At 45.3% G+C, this 17,344-nt stretch overlaps 1 protein-coding gene across 3 annotated transcripts in view; it reads right to left on the bottom strand.

Annotated features, from left to right (window-relative positions):
- Nucleotides 1-2,930: 2,930 nt before the first annotated feature.
- LOC119655431 overlaps nt 2,931-17,344 on the bottom strand; it is a 57,248-nt gene continuing 42,834 nt past the window's right edge. For all 3 annotated transcript variants that reach the window (XM_038061323.1, XM_038061321.1, XM_038061322.1), the window contains exon 2: nt 2,931-8,221. In XM_038061323.1, the coding sequence (XP_037917251.1) occupies nt 3,265-8,205 (4,941 nt within the window). In that variant the 5' untranslated portion in view covers nt 8,206-8,221 and the 3' untranslated portion in view covers nt 2,931-3,264. The remainder of the gene's footprint in view (nt 8,222-17,344) is intronic.

Raw genomic sequence — 17,344 nt, 5'->3', positions numbered from 1 at the left:
AGTTGGTGTTGCTTCCGAAGCCTGGCAAGCCACCTGGAAACCCAGCGTCTTATCGTCCTATCTGCCTGTTGGATACAATGGGGAAGATGATGGAGAGAGTCATCTACAACAGACTCCTGTCCATCGTCGAAGCCAGCAATGGTTTGTCGGAACGCCAGTTTGGTTTCCGACGCGCCCACTCTACGGTAGACGCAATTGGCATGGCAAAAGGTGCACTGACTTCTGGCGGCTGCTGTGCCGTGGTGGCGTTGGATGTGAAAAACGCATTCAACTCGGCCAACTGGAGTAGAATTAAAGGGGCGTTGGCTGACATAGGTGTCCCTGGATACTTAGCAAATTTGGTGGAAAACTACCTCTCAAAGAGGACTCTCTGGTACGGGACGGATAAGGGCCCCAAAGAGTACATTGTCACAGTCGGGGTACCGCAGGGATCGGTACTTGGTCCCCTGTTGTGGAATATCATGTATAATGGGGTGCTTGCTCTTCCCGTCCCAGAGGGGACTACGATTGTCGGCTTTGCTGATGACCTAGCTGTGGTTGTTGCAGCAAAACACCCAGAAGATGTGGAGGTTTACGCAGCAGAAACAGTGAGAGCGGTAAAGTTCTGGCTAGAAAAGGCCGGGCTGACCTTGGCGGACGCGAAAACGGAAGCGGTCTTAATAACGAAACGCAGGAAAAATAACACTGTAAAAGTAGAGGTCGGTGGACATACGGTCGTATCAAAGCCGGCTATCAAATACCTGGGGGTAATAATTGACACCAAATTGAGTTTTAGGGAACACTTAGGGTATGCATGCCAAAAGGCAACCAGTGCCACCACGGCACTTGCAAAAATGTTGCCAAATATTGGTGGGCTGGGTCCTAGCCGGAGTGGTGCGCTCCATCCTGCTCTACTCGTCGCCTGTGTGGGCAGAGGCGCTTGCAAACTCTCAGAGACGGAAGCAGGTGAACTCGGTTTACCGGCGGATGGCTTTGAGGGTTTGCAGTGCTTTTAGAACCACATCAGATGAGGCAGTATTGGTGGTGGCAGGCATAATCCCGGTTGACATTCTGGCCAAAGAAATGAGTGTCCTGTACAGTGCAAGACATATGGAGGGGCATGCACAGCGTAGAAATGCGGCAAGGTCAGAGTCGCTTGATCTCTGGCAACGCAGATGGGACGAGTCTGCGAAAGGTCGGTGGACGCACAGGCTCATTGCCAACATTAGGGTGTGGCTTGAGCGAAAACATGGGGAGACCAACTACTACATTACCCAGTTCCTCACGGGACACCGTGGTTGCTACAGGCAGTATCTGCACCGCTTTGGGTTGGATGATTCTCTGAACTGTCCCAGATGCGATGGCATACCGGAGGATCCAGAGCATGTGATGTTTCACTGCCCACGATTTGCGATGGAGAGAAGGAGCTTAAACCAGGTGCTGGGCAGGAGCGGGACCCCGGAGAGCTTGGTTACTGAGATGCTGGAGTCCGAGGAGAAGTGGCTTGCGGTTGGCTCCGCAATTATCCAAATACAGGAGGAGTTGCTGAAGGAACAAAGAAGGAGGAAAGCTGCAAATAGGAGAAGGATGAGTGCCTAAGAGCAAACCTATCCCGCGAAGTAATACCTCAATGGTGGTCCCGCGGGACTGGGGCTGGAGAGGCCGGGGGTGGTTTTTAGTGGGTGTGAATCCCACACGCGCCCGCTGTAGTTCCGCCGTTCGGGCGGCGGAGCTGCGGCGGACGTGTCTTTCTAAGATTTTCCACCTCCGTGTACGCACAAAAAAAAAAAAATTATATATACTTCAAATTACACTTCTTTGATTCGTGTTGGCAATTTCTCAGATCTCATTATGAGATGCCACAAATGCCTCTCGAATGCTTATCGTCTTTCAATGGAACAATGGACAAGTGCAAAATTTTTAAATTGGATTATTTTCACCTGCATTGAGGTTCATTTTATTAGAAAATTAGTTAGTAATGAAAAATGAAAACCTTTTTGGTGTCAGATAAAACACTACACGTCCCGACGTTAAAAAGCTCCAGTTCCGGTTAACACCATGTAATTTCGTTTTTTTTTTTTGGGTTAAATAATTTAAAAAAACTCTGAGCGTTCCCAACGGATTATGCCACCGATCGTGGAAAAGTTGCGAGAGAGGCGTCTTCGATGGTATGGTCACGCAGTTCGTGCAAATGAGAATTCACTTGCCAAGATTGGTCTGAACATCGAAGTCGATGGTAAACGACCAAAAGGCAGACCTAAGCAACGGTGGCTTGATACGCTGGATGGCGATTTGAAAGCCTCGAGATTGCACCCAGATCAGGCATTCGATAGAGCCAAATGGCGAAGCCGATCACGACGAGCCGACCCCGCTTGTGAACGGGACAAAGGCTGAAGAAAAAGAAGAAGAAAGAAGAAGCCGAGTTTGAAGAGGAATTTTGTCCTTGATTTTCTGTGCTAACCATAGCTGAGTGAAGGACTGCTCACGTGTTCCAAGGATATGGTATACTATTCTTCACCAAAAGATCAAAAATGGTCTTCGGAGTTGCTGCGAAAGTTTTCTCGGATAGACGCAGTGTAGCCGAGTTATACCAGGAATCGCCAATGTACTCCGAGCAAAAGTATTGACGATACTGGGAGCCTACTGCTGGCTGGATCATGATCCGAGCCCCTAGGCTAATGCAGCCATTTTGACTGACCTAGGCTAGAGCCAGCCTACGAACATTCAGTAAATCATTTTTTGTGGACCTCAAGCACGTCTCCAGCTGCTATGGACTGGCGTTGAAGATCCTTACTCTTACTGCATGGTCTTAGAAGTTCCTGGCATCAAAAGGGGGCACCTTTTGGCGTCCTGCACTGCTTTCACCTCTACACTATTTCTTATGGTTTAGCAAGAGGTCTCTGCTCATGTGTCAGTCCTCCCTTAAGGTGGGGATAAAAAAACACAGAGTCAACGTTATAATCTAAAATTTATTCCAAAAATCTAAAAATTTAAAATGTTTGATAATTTATATTTATTTGTTTCTGACCAAAGTAAAATGTCTAACAATTTAGTTAATAATGTTTATGGAAGCTGCGTGCTCCCGTTAGTGAGCCACGTGGCTAGATGACATCTCAGGCGTAAACTAAGCCTTTCCTGAACCTAGTAAGTTGACTCCCAGATTCATATCGATATTCGCTTAAAACCACTGGTAAGTTTCATTCAAGTAATACATCTCAAGATACAATATAAATTGACAAATTCTCCAAAGTCCTCTAGCGTCTCGTGGGTTGCTTACATAAAATATTAAAGATTGAATCTAAATTGTAAATTTTTCATTTCACGCTCACCCGCGCGTCGTTTATCAAAAGCTTTTCTTTCCTCTTCCGATTTTGACCACATTTTCCATTCTTGTTCAGCTCTCAACGCTTTCCCAAAAAGAGTTTTCTCACTAAACATCTGCATATAGACATCCCGTTTCGCGTTTACTTCAGCAACCACACCTTGGGGTCGGGATTTTTCACAAATTTCTTTATTTCCAGATGCTGCCGCATAATGAAAAGGTGAGAGGTTGTCCGAATCTGCAGTACATTTTGCTCCCTTTTTCACCAACATTTTGAAAATGTCGAGGGTAGAAAAGCCTGGTTGGAATAAGGTCATATCGAATCTGTTGGAACTGACCAGCCAGAGAGGAATCTCATATTTCTGGTTTAATCGATAGAAGAATTGTGATTGTTTTCCCTGTCTGGAACTTGCCTTCCAAGGATGAGCCTCAGATGATAACAAATGTAAAATTGTCTTTCCGGTCGGAGTTGTCCAGGTTAAGTCGATGCCCCATTTCAGAAGGAATCCCAGCAACATGAAGTAATTGACGTCATCTGGAAATCTTTCTATGATGTCAATAAATATTTGGCGTTTCAGGATGGATTCTTCCTTCAAAATGTCAGAGATACAATCGAAAACTCTCCATGTACTCCACTGCGACAGATTTAGAAGAGTAGATGAGATTGTTGCTGTACTTATCTGGGAACATCCCTGGTCACGGCAAACCCAGTTCCTGTTCTCCGGAATCATACTGTCCAGGAACATCAAGAAAGGACCATTCTCCGCGTTTAAGATGATATTCAGAATTCCCATGCCTCCTTCTTTTGCAGAGCGCTCCATACATCGGTGAATATACCGGGCTGAAAAATATTCGGCAAAAGTACGATGTGAAAACTGAGGTTTCCCATCAACAACTGTGAAAACGATTCCGAATTTGTATTGACCAACTTCAATTTTCCTCAGAAGCCTCTGAACTTCAGTTTTATATTCCTCGAAAGATTTGATAATTTGCTTGAGGTCTTCTGGGTTGTATAGTGCCCAAAGTGCAAGCTTTTCATGTCGTGATAAGAAGGTCTCATACGCTCCTTCCGCTTCTTCCCTGGCAGTTGCATTTGCTTGATTGTAACGCATTTGATCCTTCAGAAATATCTCATACTTTTGCTTAACGTACATTTCAAACATTTCAGATTTATTACAATCTCTGAAGTCCACTTGGTTTTCTCTCTCCTGAGATTTTTCCGCATAAATATCTGCGAGGATTTTCAGATGAAGGGGGATGGCGGTGAATTGTTCATCCTTCGAAGACAGTTTCAATCTAGCTTCCTTGAGGAACTTCTTGGCTTCACTTTCCTCGATCTCAAGTCCCTTCTCGGCTACCAGGTGCGAGAAAAGTTCACTTTGATCTTCATTCGACAGATCTTGGAGTTCGTAACCAAGTGTATTCAAGGCGGTCTCAAGGTCGGCACGGAAGATGGGTCGAGTGGTTATGAAAAGTTTACACAAGCACGGACAGTCCTTGAGGTATTGTAGATAGTGTAGAACGATTTCCTTATAAGCGGGACATACTTCATCGAATCCGTCTAAGAACACGACCAGTTGGAATTTAACCGATCCTTGTTGGTTGAAGGAACCACGAAAAACATTGATTTCAAACTGAGTTTTGAACCTGGTATTCTCATGTGATTGTAACATTTCCAATAGAAATTCACCGCAATCGGAGAAGTTAAGGGGTTGGGGCGGTCTTTGTTCTTGTTGTTTTTTGTAAAAGAAATCCGAGTATATGCTAAGGTTGACACGAACTGTGTAGATGGTTCTCGAATCTTTGCCGAGTTGCTTGGACAAACTGGCAAGTAACTGTGATTTACCTGCACCAGGTATGCCATATAAAAGTATGATTTTGTTATCATTTATCTGCAGGAATTGTTTCTCACTCCAACTAACTTTTTGCGGTCCAGGTATGCTGGATAACATCTTAGTGGATCCATTTGAGTATCGCCATATGAGTTCGCCTTGTAGTTCTTGAAGCCAGTGAACATTCCCATTAAAGGAGGCAAGTTGTTGGTTCTTCAAAGTGGAAAAGCTGTCCCTCGTTTCAGCGATAACGATCACGTCGCTTTGATTGCCATTTTTGAAATAGTAGACGCCACCCTGGATATTGGTTGGAATATTAAATGGAGACCGATCGATGAAGTTGGGTCTTATACGTCGGCTAACATAATGTGAATTGTGGGTGAACAAACCAAATTGCCTTCCACCCCCGATGCGGATTTCAGATTCCTCGTCATTCCGATCAGCGACGAGCTCAAGCAAAGTATCTTCATCAACAAGATCTACTCCATCCGAAGATATCAGATCTCCCAGTTTAACACTTCGTCCTTGGAGAGTTACTTTGGAGTTTTCCAGTAATGCTTTCTGTGCGACATATTCGAGTTCCGAAAATTTCGTTTCAAGTAACTTTGACTTGATTTCAATGAGTTCTTGTGCTTCCTGCTGAGCGTATTGAACTAAAGCAGAGTTAAATTCGTCGAAAACGCATGCATTAACAACGAAGATAATCTTTCTGCTGACCTTACACCCATTCGGTTTCTCGAGCATTAGTCTCAACACCGATTTACAATTGTCAGGTTTTGATTGAAGGTTGTCATTGTTACTGCAATCGATAATTCTCAGACTCCATTTGGTTGGCTCCTGGTTCTTTTGGGACAATGTACCACGGTAAGCCTCATTCAAAGCATCTTCGAATGCTAGATAAATATATCCGTAGGTGAAGAGATAAGATTCTAGCCTCTTTGGATCCTCCAGTGTCAAGTAGTTTTCTCTCAATATATAAAACGTATTTAAGATTCGGGACAAATTAAGTTTAATATTTTTGACCCCGAATATCTGGACCCCCGTTCCTGCCGACAATAGAAATTTTATCAGATATTCCTTGAGATGGGTGCAATCGAAAGAGTACTTCATTGTCAGTTTGGCATTTTTCAGTTGATTAACTCCATCTATCTCGTAGCAGGTTAGGTGTTCGTCGAGTTCCCGTAAGAAGGCTGTTGCTTTTTTCGGAGTATAGAAAGTCCCAATGTTGTCCGCCATCCACTTACGCACTCCTCCCACCAATAAGCTAAGGTACGCTTCCTGATCTAACTTCCGATGGGTAATTTGTAGTTCGTCCTTGAGTAACTCGAAAGTCTTCATTTGGTTAGGATAACTTACGACCAATCTGAATTTGTCATAAAAATCAATTATGGATTGATAGGTCAGTGGGGTGGGTAGAGTTTTGAAGAAATTCGCTTCCTCGCAGCTATCGAAGGAATTGATGTCAATGTGCAGCTTGTAGGTATCGAGGGTGTGGAATGCTTCCTCACCTAAACATTCCTTCAGCGAGTCACGGAACTTCCTGACGTCTTCTGAGATTACGCGGCCGTTTAAGAAGTTCCCACTGAACTCATTCCACGAAGATACTTTCACTATGGTATGACCGGCCAGTTCACAGAGATTCCGTATAAATTTCTCGCTCCTGGACTTTTCAGTGATTTTAATAGTTCGCTCATCGTCTTCACAGTTTGTTATAAGATCTGCGATTTCCTTTGCAAATTCAATCGGCTCTTCAATTTGTGGTTCGTTATGGGGTATAAATCGAGTGCCAAAGCCTTTCGTTGTTTCGAAAGTTCCTGATGCTAACGCTTGAAATTCAAATTCGGCCACTGAGTCGTCTATCACTTTTTCAATGAGAATAGTTCGGAAAATTTGTGCTTGCAGCGTTAAGGTCTTATCTCCGTTTATGAATTTCTCTCGAAATGTTTTTTCGCCACAGTCAACAATTTCCCTAGCAATTGCATTGCGTACACAAAACTCTTCTGGCAGAGCACGGCTATTTACGTCTCCAGGGGGTCGAAGAGCCTTTGCAAATCGGTCTGCTAACTCATTCAAATTGTTAGTCTGTACACAATCTGGAGGAGGAAGTTTCCTTTTTCTAGGTTGGCCGCTTGTGCTTGTTGTGCCAGTTTTGCGAGATTTCGAAATTCGTATGTCAAACACCACCTCGCGAAATGCTATCTCCCGGGCCAATGCTGCTCTTAATATGTTGACTTCATCTGGTCGCTTTCTGTCTTTTTCCTTGAAATTTTCCGAAAGCATCACGAAGCAGCTAAATCCCGTCTCAAATTCCAAGACATATTTCACCAAAGGATATAAATAATCCTTGCAAACTTTCACCTGCAGACTTAATTTTGTTTTACCTAGTACAAAGTCAGCAAGGACGTTGACCAGCTTTGGAAAATCTGACTCAGTCAGCAGAAAAGACTCTAATCGGCGCGTCAACTGGTTGTCTGTAGTCCTGATTCTGTATTTTCTGGCATTGGGGTCATTAATTTTTAGAAGAATATCATCCTCTACTGGGTTTTCCCTATCAATTTCTAAACACTCCGCGACAACTTCTTCATCAATATCATCATTTGTTAGAAGTACCAAATCCTGAATGGTACAGTCCGCGAAAATACCGGAAGTTGGGGAGTTGGATAAGTATTGGGTGTGGATTCCCTGAAATGACCGGAAATATTTCAGGATAGAATATTTATTTGTTTGATTCGCAGTGAGTAAGTCGTTGAGTTTAATTCCTTCATTATCGTTATGTCTTCTACTCGATTGTTTGTGTTTCACTTGTAGAAGACGAGCTATTACTTCTCCATCCTTTTTGTATCTAACAACGACATCGTCAAATTTTTCAGCTTCAGGTAACTCAGTTGCTATCAGAAAATCGTCCACTTTGTTGTCTACCACTCGCCAAAAACACTGACTAAGAATTATTGTCTGGTATTCAATTCCGTGCAGGGTATACTTCAATCCTGCGGAAACGATCGTTCTGTTCTCAAAATCCTGATTTTCATTTGGTACGCCTCTTGGTCGTTTGGAGGTTGTGGGGAGTAACATTGATTCTTATTTTGATCTGTAAGAGAAGGAATTACGTGAAATTAATTGACGTTAAAAAGAATAGTGTACGAAATTTAGGGGAGGACAGTATAGTGAACTATCAATAGATGGTCCTGCAAATACCGATATTTCGGGAATCATTTGTTCCCTTCATCAGTGTTGGATCAGGACTTGCGAGACCAATACATGAACGGGCCAGACGTGTCCACGAAAGTGGCCCTGATTTGAGAAGCTGACACGGTAAAAGCGTCGAAAGGCGGCCGCCTGCCCGATCGCTGAACTTCAACCGGAAGGCCCTGACGGTGGCGGAGATGTGGCGTCCGAGACCATGCTCTCAGGTGGCTATGAGGCCGACTCACAGTCCGGTTCTGACAACACGGTCAGAAGCTTCATTTTGGTTGGTGTGATCCGCGAATCCGAAAGGAGAATAAAAAGTTGATGAAGAAACCCGAGGAAAGCCCCGACAATAACCGCCGGTGAGAAGACCGGATAAAGGAACTAACTGCAGTGATCGTGTCGCTAGAGGCCACGATCACACGTACTTTCGGACTCCCATGCCGACTAAGCAAAACGAGGAAATGGACACAACCGTCCACGTCGAGCAGTCGCGAAAAAGCTGTGTCCTGCCAGCTCGACCTTCACTTGAGCAGCCTCGTCAACTGAGGTAAACAACCGTTTCGACCAACAACGCAGCGCCATCAAATAAACAGTAGGTAAGTCGAAAGATTCCTCCATTCGTGGTCGCAGAAAATAACTCCCTAACGCCCTCCATAACAACTACCTGATAAAAAAATCAGGCAGGTCACACCAAATCTTAACATAAACGCCGGAAGTTTACTCCACCGCCAAGCAGATCCTTGTGGAGAACCATAATAAGTTCTTCACGTACATTTTCCCGTCCCAGAAGACCATTGGCCTCATTTTCCGAAGTTTGGATGTGACGTTCTCTCCTTAGGAGATCGTCGACGAATTAAAGGCTCAGGGAGTCTCCAGCACCTTGAGCGCTAAACCTTTTGCCACGACCTGGACAAAGAACACCAATATCAACCTCGACCTGTGGTTGGTCACTGTTGACGCGACTTTCAGTGAAGAACACGTCAAAGCAATGCAGCACATGATCGTCCGCTTCGAGCAGATTAAGAGCAAGCAAGCGCTGCAATGTAAAAATTGCCAACGCATTGGGCACGCTACATGGTCCAGGCGAATGCGTCAAAATGGTTGAAAAGGCACCTGACTGCGTTAACTGCGGGGAAAACGACCACACCGCAAATTACAGGAAATGCCCTCGGTTTGTCCAGGTAGTGGCAAGGAGAAACGGAGAAAAAAGTGCGCCTCGCACCTACCCTCACCCCACAATTGCCACCCGTCTCTCTGGTCGCCCAATTAAAAATCCCACCTTCACCTGTCCATCTGTGTCTCTCGCAGGCGCCGCACGAAGCGGAACCTCTCCTCATGTACCTAACCGTATAAACTACCCCACCACCATCTCCAATGCAGATTTCCTTGAGTTCGCCAGGAAATCGCAAGAATTCTTGCAGATGTTCAACTCAATGGTCGGTATCTTGGCATTCATTAATGGACCTTAAGATAATCGGGTTGCACGTCCGCAAAGTCCGTCTACGCTTCTCAACCTCGGCCTCGTGGAAAACAATGGTCTTTAATTATTGGTGGAGACCTCAACGCCAAACACCCGTCCTTGTTCGATGCACCGTCGAACCAGAACGGGGATCAGCAAACCTCTCACCTTGCTTCTGAAATCCGCGAACTGGACAGGTGCATCCGAGAAAAAGTTCTCACCCTCTACACCTAATATCTCCACAACCGAATTGCTAACACCAAACTGGACCCTGGTACATATAGGAAACTCAGGCAAACCTGCCCGTGTTTAGCAAATCGATCCAACAAAAGGTGATTCTACCCCAAACAATCTTCCCAACAGAGAAAAGGTGAACGTCCTCGCTGATTACTTCTTCTAAGCACACCACTACACCCTCCACTTCCGTGAACCACGTTTCGATAACGAGGTAAGCGGAAATATCTCCCAACTCTTTTCCCGTGTTCCCTCCCACATTCCTGAACCCGTGCAAAATCCCTTCACTCAAGTTCTCGACGACCCAAATCTCCGTGAAAATATCCAGACTCCATCAGGGCGTCCATCGTCACCTCAAAAAACAAAAAAAAATCGGTTGGACTTGATAAAATCCTCTAAAGAAATGCGCTCCCAACATTGCTCCCATCATGTCTTCCATCATTAACCATTGCCTGATGAATGCTCACTTCCCACCCCCCCCCCCCCCCCCCTTCCTCACCCCCCTTCCTCACAGATTGCAAGAGTGTTTGGATAGTTCCTATCCCAAAAAAGAACCAGAATCCTTTAAATCCTGATAGCTACAGGCCTATCTCGATCCTTTCATCCTTCCCCAAGATCTTCGGGAGTCAATCATTGAGTCCCTGATTTTAAATTCACCAACCGACCCAAATACTCGGTTGAGCATGCATTCCTCCTGGGTCTCAACCGGAACGCGGCGACCATGGCCAGTTTCCTCGACATGAAGGAAGCTTTCGACTTCGTATGCCACTTACCCAAACCGACCTCACACCCAAACTCAATCCGAATCGTCCAATACACGGATGACCCATCCTTTACACCTCCACCAAAAACATCCTGGCCAGTGAAGCAAGCCTGAATTCCCATTTGGAAGAGCTCTACCGGCACTTCACCCACTAGAAACTCTCCCTAAACCCACAGAAACGCGAGACTATCGTATTCTACGGTAAGGCAAGGATGTCGCCGAAAATAAGGCGTGACATGGATGGATCCCTAATGTCCCTAACTAGTTCTTGCGTGCTTTTCCTCTGTTAATTTCATCGCAGGCTCGTTCGCTCTCTTGTATTTTGCGGAGCTAAGTTTTACCTCTTCATTGCCTCTTGCACACTGTGTAATCCGAAGTGGTCTGGGACAGTTCATTCGTAAACTTGTAATTTCAACTATCCACCAGCACACATGTAACTTCCCTTGACGGAGTCTCCTTTTGGACGTCGATACATTGTAAGCTGCGGCAATAAGATTCATTGCTCAGTTAACGAACAATTCATTGCAGTCCTTTTGTCTGTGTCCGGGTTTTGTGGCTCGTTAACACTTTTGACGAAATCTATGAGCGATACCATGACCGTCCGGTTGTGGATAAAATCCGGCTCAATAGGTTACGGTGGGCGGGTCACTTAATCCGTATGGATGAAGATGATCCCACCCGGAAAGTCTATAAGGGCAATATCTTTGGTAGAAAAAGAAGACGAGGCAGACCCTGCCTAAGATGGAGCGATGGCGTGGGCCAGGACGCCAGACAGCTTTTAGGGATATCGAATTGGTGGACCTCGGCGCAAAACCGGGATGTTTGGAGTTCCCTATTAAGGCAGGCCTAGACCGGATACCGGTTGTTGCGCCGTTGATGATGATGATAACACTCTTGAGAGAGTTTCGGCAAATTTGCCATTGTCGTTTTTCCCGATGTTTTACCTGGTGTCGGACGTCAGAACATTGGGAGGAGCCGTTTGTTAATCGTTGTATCGCTGACATTAAGCAATCTGTAGCGAAGAGTACGTCAGGGATAGTGCCCTCATAACCAGGACGTCACAATATAGAAGCGCTACCGACAATAAGTGTTATCCAAGGGCCACCTCCAAAAAGTATATGCCCCGAGAATCTGATTGAACCATGCGAAGGTTCTGGCGTAAAAGTCATCTCCAGCTTTCCCTACCGTGTCTGTGTATCCAAGGCGCCGAGCCTACTCCGAAAAGTGGACATAGACTTCCTTATACCAAGGTTAACGTTGAAAAAAGTCACTGCGGCACAACGAAACCACCTCCTCGGGCATGACCTCGAATTCGCAAGTTGACCGTTTTTCTCACCCAGATGACATCAGTGCCAGATATAACTCCGAGAGTGAATTCTCTCCTTCTTGTATTATTTACCGCACCAAATCGTGAGTAATTGCGCTCCTATGCATGTTCCCTTGCAAGATGTGGATCATGGTATCTGGTTCTTAATTTTTTACAACTGTTTCTTCGACGCGCAAGTCTTCGCTTCTTTCCTGCCCTTTGAAGAACCCCGAGTATTTTCACCTCTTGCTAGTTGGTGGGACAGTCTGGATCCCTTATTTCGAGGTTGCACATCGGTTCTAGGCTGGAAACGACTGCGTTTGTGTCTAGAATATTCTGGATTCTGCAGATCGTATTCCTCTTGCTAAGCTTGGACAAGTATACCATTGGTTCTACCCCGTTGGAGACTGGCTCGCCGAGGGTCTGGATCCACAATGGTGGGCCCAGAACCAGCTCTTGGAATCCGACCATCTACTGTCAAGTCTACTCTGAAGGGTGAAATTGCAAGGATTCACGCAACCGAGTGGAGAAATTTGGACTCTTGCCGGCAAGCGAAAATCCTTGTGAAGGAGCCTAGGGCCACTAGAGCGGCATTTTTGTTGTCCCTTAAGAAGTGGGACATGAAAACCCTAGTAGGGCTTTTGACGGGACACTGCCCCTTAAACTACCATATGGAAAAGATTGGGGTAGTGGTTTCGGCTGTGTGCAGCCAATGTGAGGAGGAGGAGGAGACTGCCCTGCACTTTTTATGCAGCTGCCCGGCATCCTCAGATCTCAGACGAAGACACCTTGGCAAGGTTTTCTTCAATGAAGAATCTGCACACTCTCTGCCTCTTGAGAATGTTCTCAGATTCGCTAAAGCCTGCGAACATCGTAGGCGGGAAGCAATTGAATAGGCAACTTACGGGGATAGTACAATGGGCCTAATAATGGCCTGAGTGCTCGGAGCTGCGGCTCCCCCCCCATTTAACTAAACTAACTAACTAACCCCGTTGGATAGATTTGACGTCTATCGCATCCTCTTTTTGTTTGCGAATTTATCGAAGAACTTCAACGGAAAATCTTTCTTTGTTTTGCTTAATGAGAAAACCTGGTTTATTGAACCTTTTTCTTTGGCACTGATGCTGTTGTTGTTACTGAGTTACTGCGGTGGTTAGTTAACTTACATTGTTGTTCCAGTATTTTCGCCGTTTTCGACGCTTTTGGTTATCACCTCACAAAATTCTTTTTACTATATCATTGGCAGCAAATCTACACTGTTGAGAACACCGCTTTTTGCGGAGCTAAGAGCTGCCTTAGCGATGCGCCATTCCCTCAGCACTTCTTTAGCAGTCTTCCGGGGGTATCACTAGAATTTAATAAGGTCCAGGAGTTCCACTAACTCTCTAGGAGTTTCACTAGTATATAATAAGATCCAGGAGTTCCTCTACCACAATTATGCCATTTTTAACGTCCATAGAGATATATTTCGCTGGGCGGTAGTAGCAGCCTTCATTTTTCATTAGACTACTCTTCAGTTTTTGAGTAGCTTTCCTTCTTCTGTCTTTCGGGTGAGGTTCATCCTCTCAGTTGAGATTATTTACGTTTCCGCCTGAATGCCACCCTTTCTAGTGGCCCTTTTTCTACCTCGAGCTAAATGGTGTCTCTCCTTTTTGGCCGTCAAAGCTATTGCTTTCCACGTTGCTACTCTCTCTAACACCACTAGTCCCCGTCTCCACTGGGGCAACGCGCATTTCGCACTTTTCACTACTAGACTGGTGGTTATCCAGAACTACCAACTGGAACGTGTGAATCGACTTTGCTGGGAAATAAACAAGGATCGTTACCATCCAGCAACTACTTATCTGTAATAAAAGTTTGATTACATATATAGAGAGATTAGTCCTACGTAGGAAAGACATTAAGCTCAAGATGCTCAATGTTTTAATACTTAGATTAGCTCTTTTAACACCCAAAACTTCAGAATGGGCCCCACAGAAAATTTATCACCGCAAACATTGACAGTGTTCGGAAATTTTGGTGGTTTTATTCCCAGGAATCAGTTCTTGAAACCAACAACACGCCGATTGAAAGCTCTTCAATACTGTGAAAACCTTCCGACAATGGACATGAATCATGAATTCCCGTTTATCCCACCGTCCACATGTCACGAAGACACTAAGCCGTGCAACTGGTGTCTTCAAATCCCTTCACCCAGTCAGGAAATACAGCAGCACCTCCGAACGTCAAGCTGTTTTGCTACAAACAGTCCTCCCCTTATTTTCGGCTTCATCTTTTGGTCTGACAGTTCCCCTACCCAAATCGATCGACACCGACTTAAAGAGCGCAGAATCCTTGGCCACTGTTCCGACATTTACAAAAACGAAGACCAACCAGATCCTCTACCACTCCTGCCAAACGCCCGGCATCGACGCTATCCTAGCCCTCAAATTTCTCAATAAATGTCTATCCCATCCTAATCCCCTTATCTCCTAGGCCATCCAGATTGAGATCGTCGAAAAGGATCTTCCGCGAACTCATCTGTTCCCTCAAATTCTCCTATCGCTCCAGACCCGAAACCTCCTTTTCGACCCCGACGGTAGAGTAGTCTTCTACACCGAAAACTACCCCTCATCCCAATTTTCAAAACCCACCCCTTAAGGAAGTCCATAAGTTAGTTAAATTTAGCATCATAGTGGAATAGGGTTACAAAAATGTTGTTTTTCGTAGTCATGTTAATTTCCAGGCAGCTCTCCATCTTTTACTTGCATTTCCGCAACTGAATGACGTAATTAGATCAAAGAAAGATACACAGCGCGGAATTAGCAGTAATGACGCAAGAGGAGAAACAAAAAAACACCTTCCAGAAAAAGCTGTGGAACATTTGGGTATGCCTGTTTGCAATGCTTGCCTGGCATTCTTTTCGAGTAATAGCAGAAAAAATATAAATATGCATCTTATCTCAAACTACAGAAAAAGAAAAAGGGTTGAAAGCTACCCTAAAGAGTACGAGGGCCGATAGGGCCCTCATCTTTGCGCAGAGCATCGAAGATCATGCGGCTATCTTCAACCATATTAAAGAAAAGGGGTTACATGCTACAACTAGCACCCCACCAGCCTTAATGACTCAGTCCTTAGTAATCCGCCGTCTCCATAGAGAGATAGACCCAGTTGACAAAATGTCAGAGCTCAATGAAGAGTATCCGCACTTGAAGGTCAAATGCGTGTCGAACCTGGTCATGCGAGCCCATAGCCAGAACCCAATGCTACCTTCGAGCTCTCTCAAGAGTTCAATGAAGCATTTAAGATGAAGTAGGTACTCCAAAAAATTTCGCTTGACAAAGTCAAGCCTATCAAGGAAGTGCAGTACTACAACTGCCAAAACTTTGGACGCATCGCCCCCAATTGCTCCATCGTGCACAGGTGCGTTAAGTGCACAAAAACTCATGTGCGAGAGGACTGCCCAAGACCCGCGGCAGACACAAACTTGCTGCAATTGCGGCTAGACCTTGCATCCAGTCAACTAACGCGGATGTCCGGCATACAAGGGCATGGTTGGCAGAAAGCAAACTGGCAGAATTAAAAAGGATGCTACTGCTATGAGAACCAAACAGGCGGTGACTCAGATGTCACAAAGCGGGCGTTCTTACGCCCAAGTAGCTAGGAATACTCTTCCTACAGCTGCAGCCCCTTAAGCTTCACAAAACTTGGCCCAATCAGGCGTATCTTACGCTCAAGTAGCTAGGAATACTCTTCCTAGAACTGCAGCCCCTCAAGTTCCTCAAGACAACAGGTTGGCCTTCAGAAACTTAGTCGAAACTCTCGTTTCGGCCCAAACTAACGAACAGCGACAATTTGTTGCTATCCAACTGATAATGAGCCTATGGAGTTTCACATGACATTTAACTCCGCGTCCTTGGTTTCACACGGCCAGCATTCACCGCACAAGAGTTGGTAGATTCTCTGAGAGCGGACTTATGACATTATCTGGAACGACACCAACTGCGGTACCGCCCTTTTAGTCAGAAAAGACTATGATTTTGAGGACGTTACCCTCAAAAACCTGCAAACCTGTTTCGCGCCAGCAGATTTAGTTAAAACCACTGACAGTAGACGCGTCCTAATAGCTGGAGTCTAAATCAAATGCAACCGAGCAACTGGGCGAAGACTTACAAGTCTTGAGCGATCTCCAGTCAAAATCTAAGTACCTATTTTTTGGTGGCGACTTCAACTCGAAGCACACTTCCTGTGGCGGTTTGACAAAAAATCGAAATGGGGTTACCTTAGAGAAATGGATCCACAACCAAAACCCATTAAACCAGCTTGAGATGATTCTGCCCGACACACCCACAAGACTTCAAGGCCAATCCATACTTGACTTTTCCCTAATGTCCGGAGAAGATACACTCACTTTACAGGTGTTAACGTGCAAAACTTCATCTCTCAACTGCAGAAGCGAGTACCAAAAAAAATTAAAACCTTCGCCTACACTAGCTGGCCATCATCTTGGCTTCTGATGCCGTCAATTCTGCTAGACGCAGAAACACATACCTCCTTAAAGTCGATGAGATTCAGTTTGATAAACTGCCCCACGAAAATTAAATCCACCTCCATCTAGAAACAACCCGGTCGTCACTTCGATTGTTGGATGGTTGTGGATAAAATCTGGCTCTACAGGCTGCGGTGGGCAGTTCACTTAATCTGTATGGATGAGGATAATCCAGCCCAGAAAGTCTATAAGGGCCATATCTATGGTAGAAAAAGAAGACGAGGCAGACCCTGCCTAAGACGGAGCGATGGCGAACCAGTTTTGAAAAGTACTAATTGAACCACATTTTATGAAAAAAAGAGTTGCACCCTCTATTTATCTCCCCTTAAATTGAACGCTTGCTGCATGTAAAGGGAACAACAGATCACACGCTCTTACCAATTTTCGTGACAACCGGTCTAGCCATTTCCGAATAAATCGGGTTTGACAGACAGACAGATCTGTGAGGAGTGGCTAGATCTCCCATCAGGTGCGACCCCAGCTGGCGGATTGGGGCATACCTATTGATGTGTAAATATGTGTTCATGCACTTTTCTTTTGTGACTTTGCATGGACTAGTGTTTGCTCATCTCTGGTGCGCGGACCAAAATAGCTATGGGAAGGATACCCAGAACATGCAGGGGTTCGGAACCCCAATATCGGCGGCTTTTGGGAATGAGCAAGCAGGTTCCCGGTCGTCGATATCCCTCGACCGCAGTACCTCGGTGGTGGACAACTTAGACACCGTGGCAT

This window comes from Hermetia illucens, chromosome 4, assembly GCF_905115235.1.
Source record: "Hermetia illucens chromosome 4, iHerIll2.2.curated.20191125, whole genome shotgun sequence".
Lineage (NCBI taxonomy): Eukaryota > Metazoa > Arthropoda > Insecta > Diptera > Stratiomyidae > Hermetia > Hermetia illucens.
This window is presented reverse-complemented; position numbering and strand designations above follow the sequence as displayed.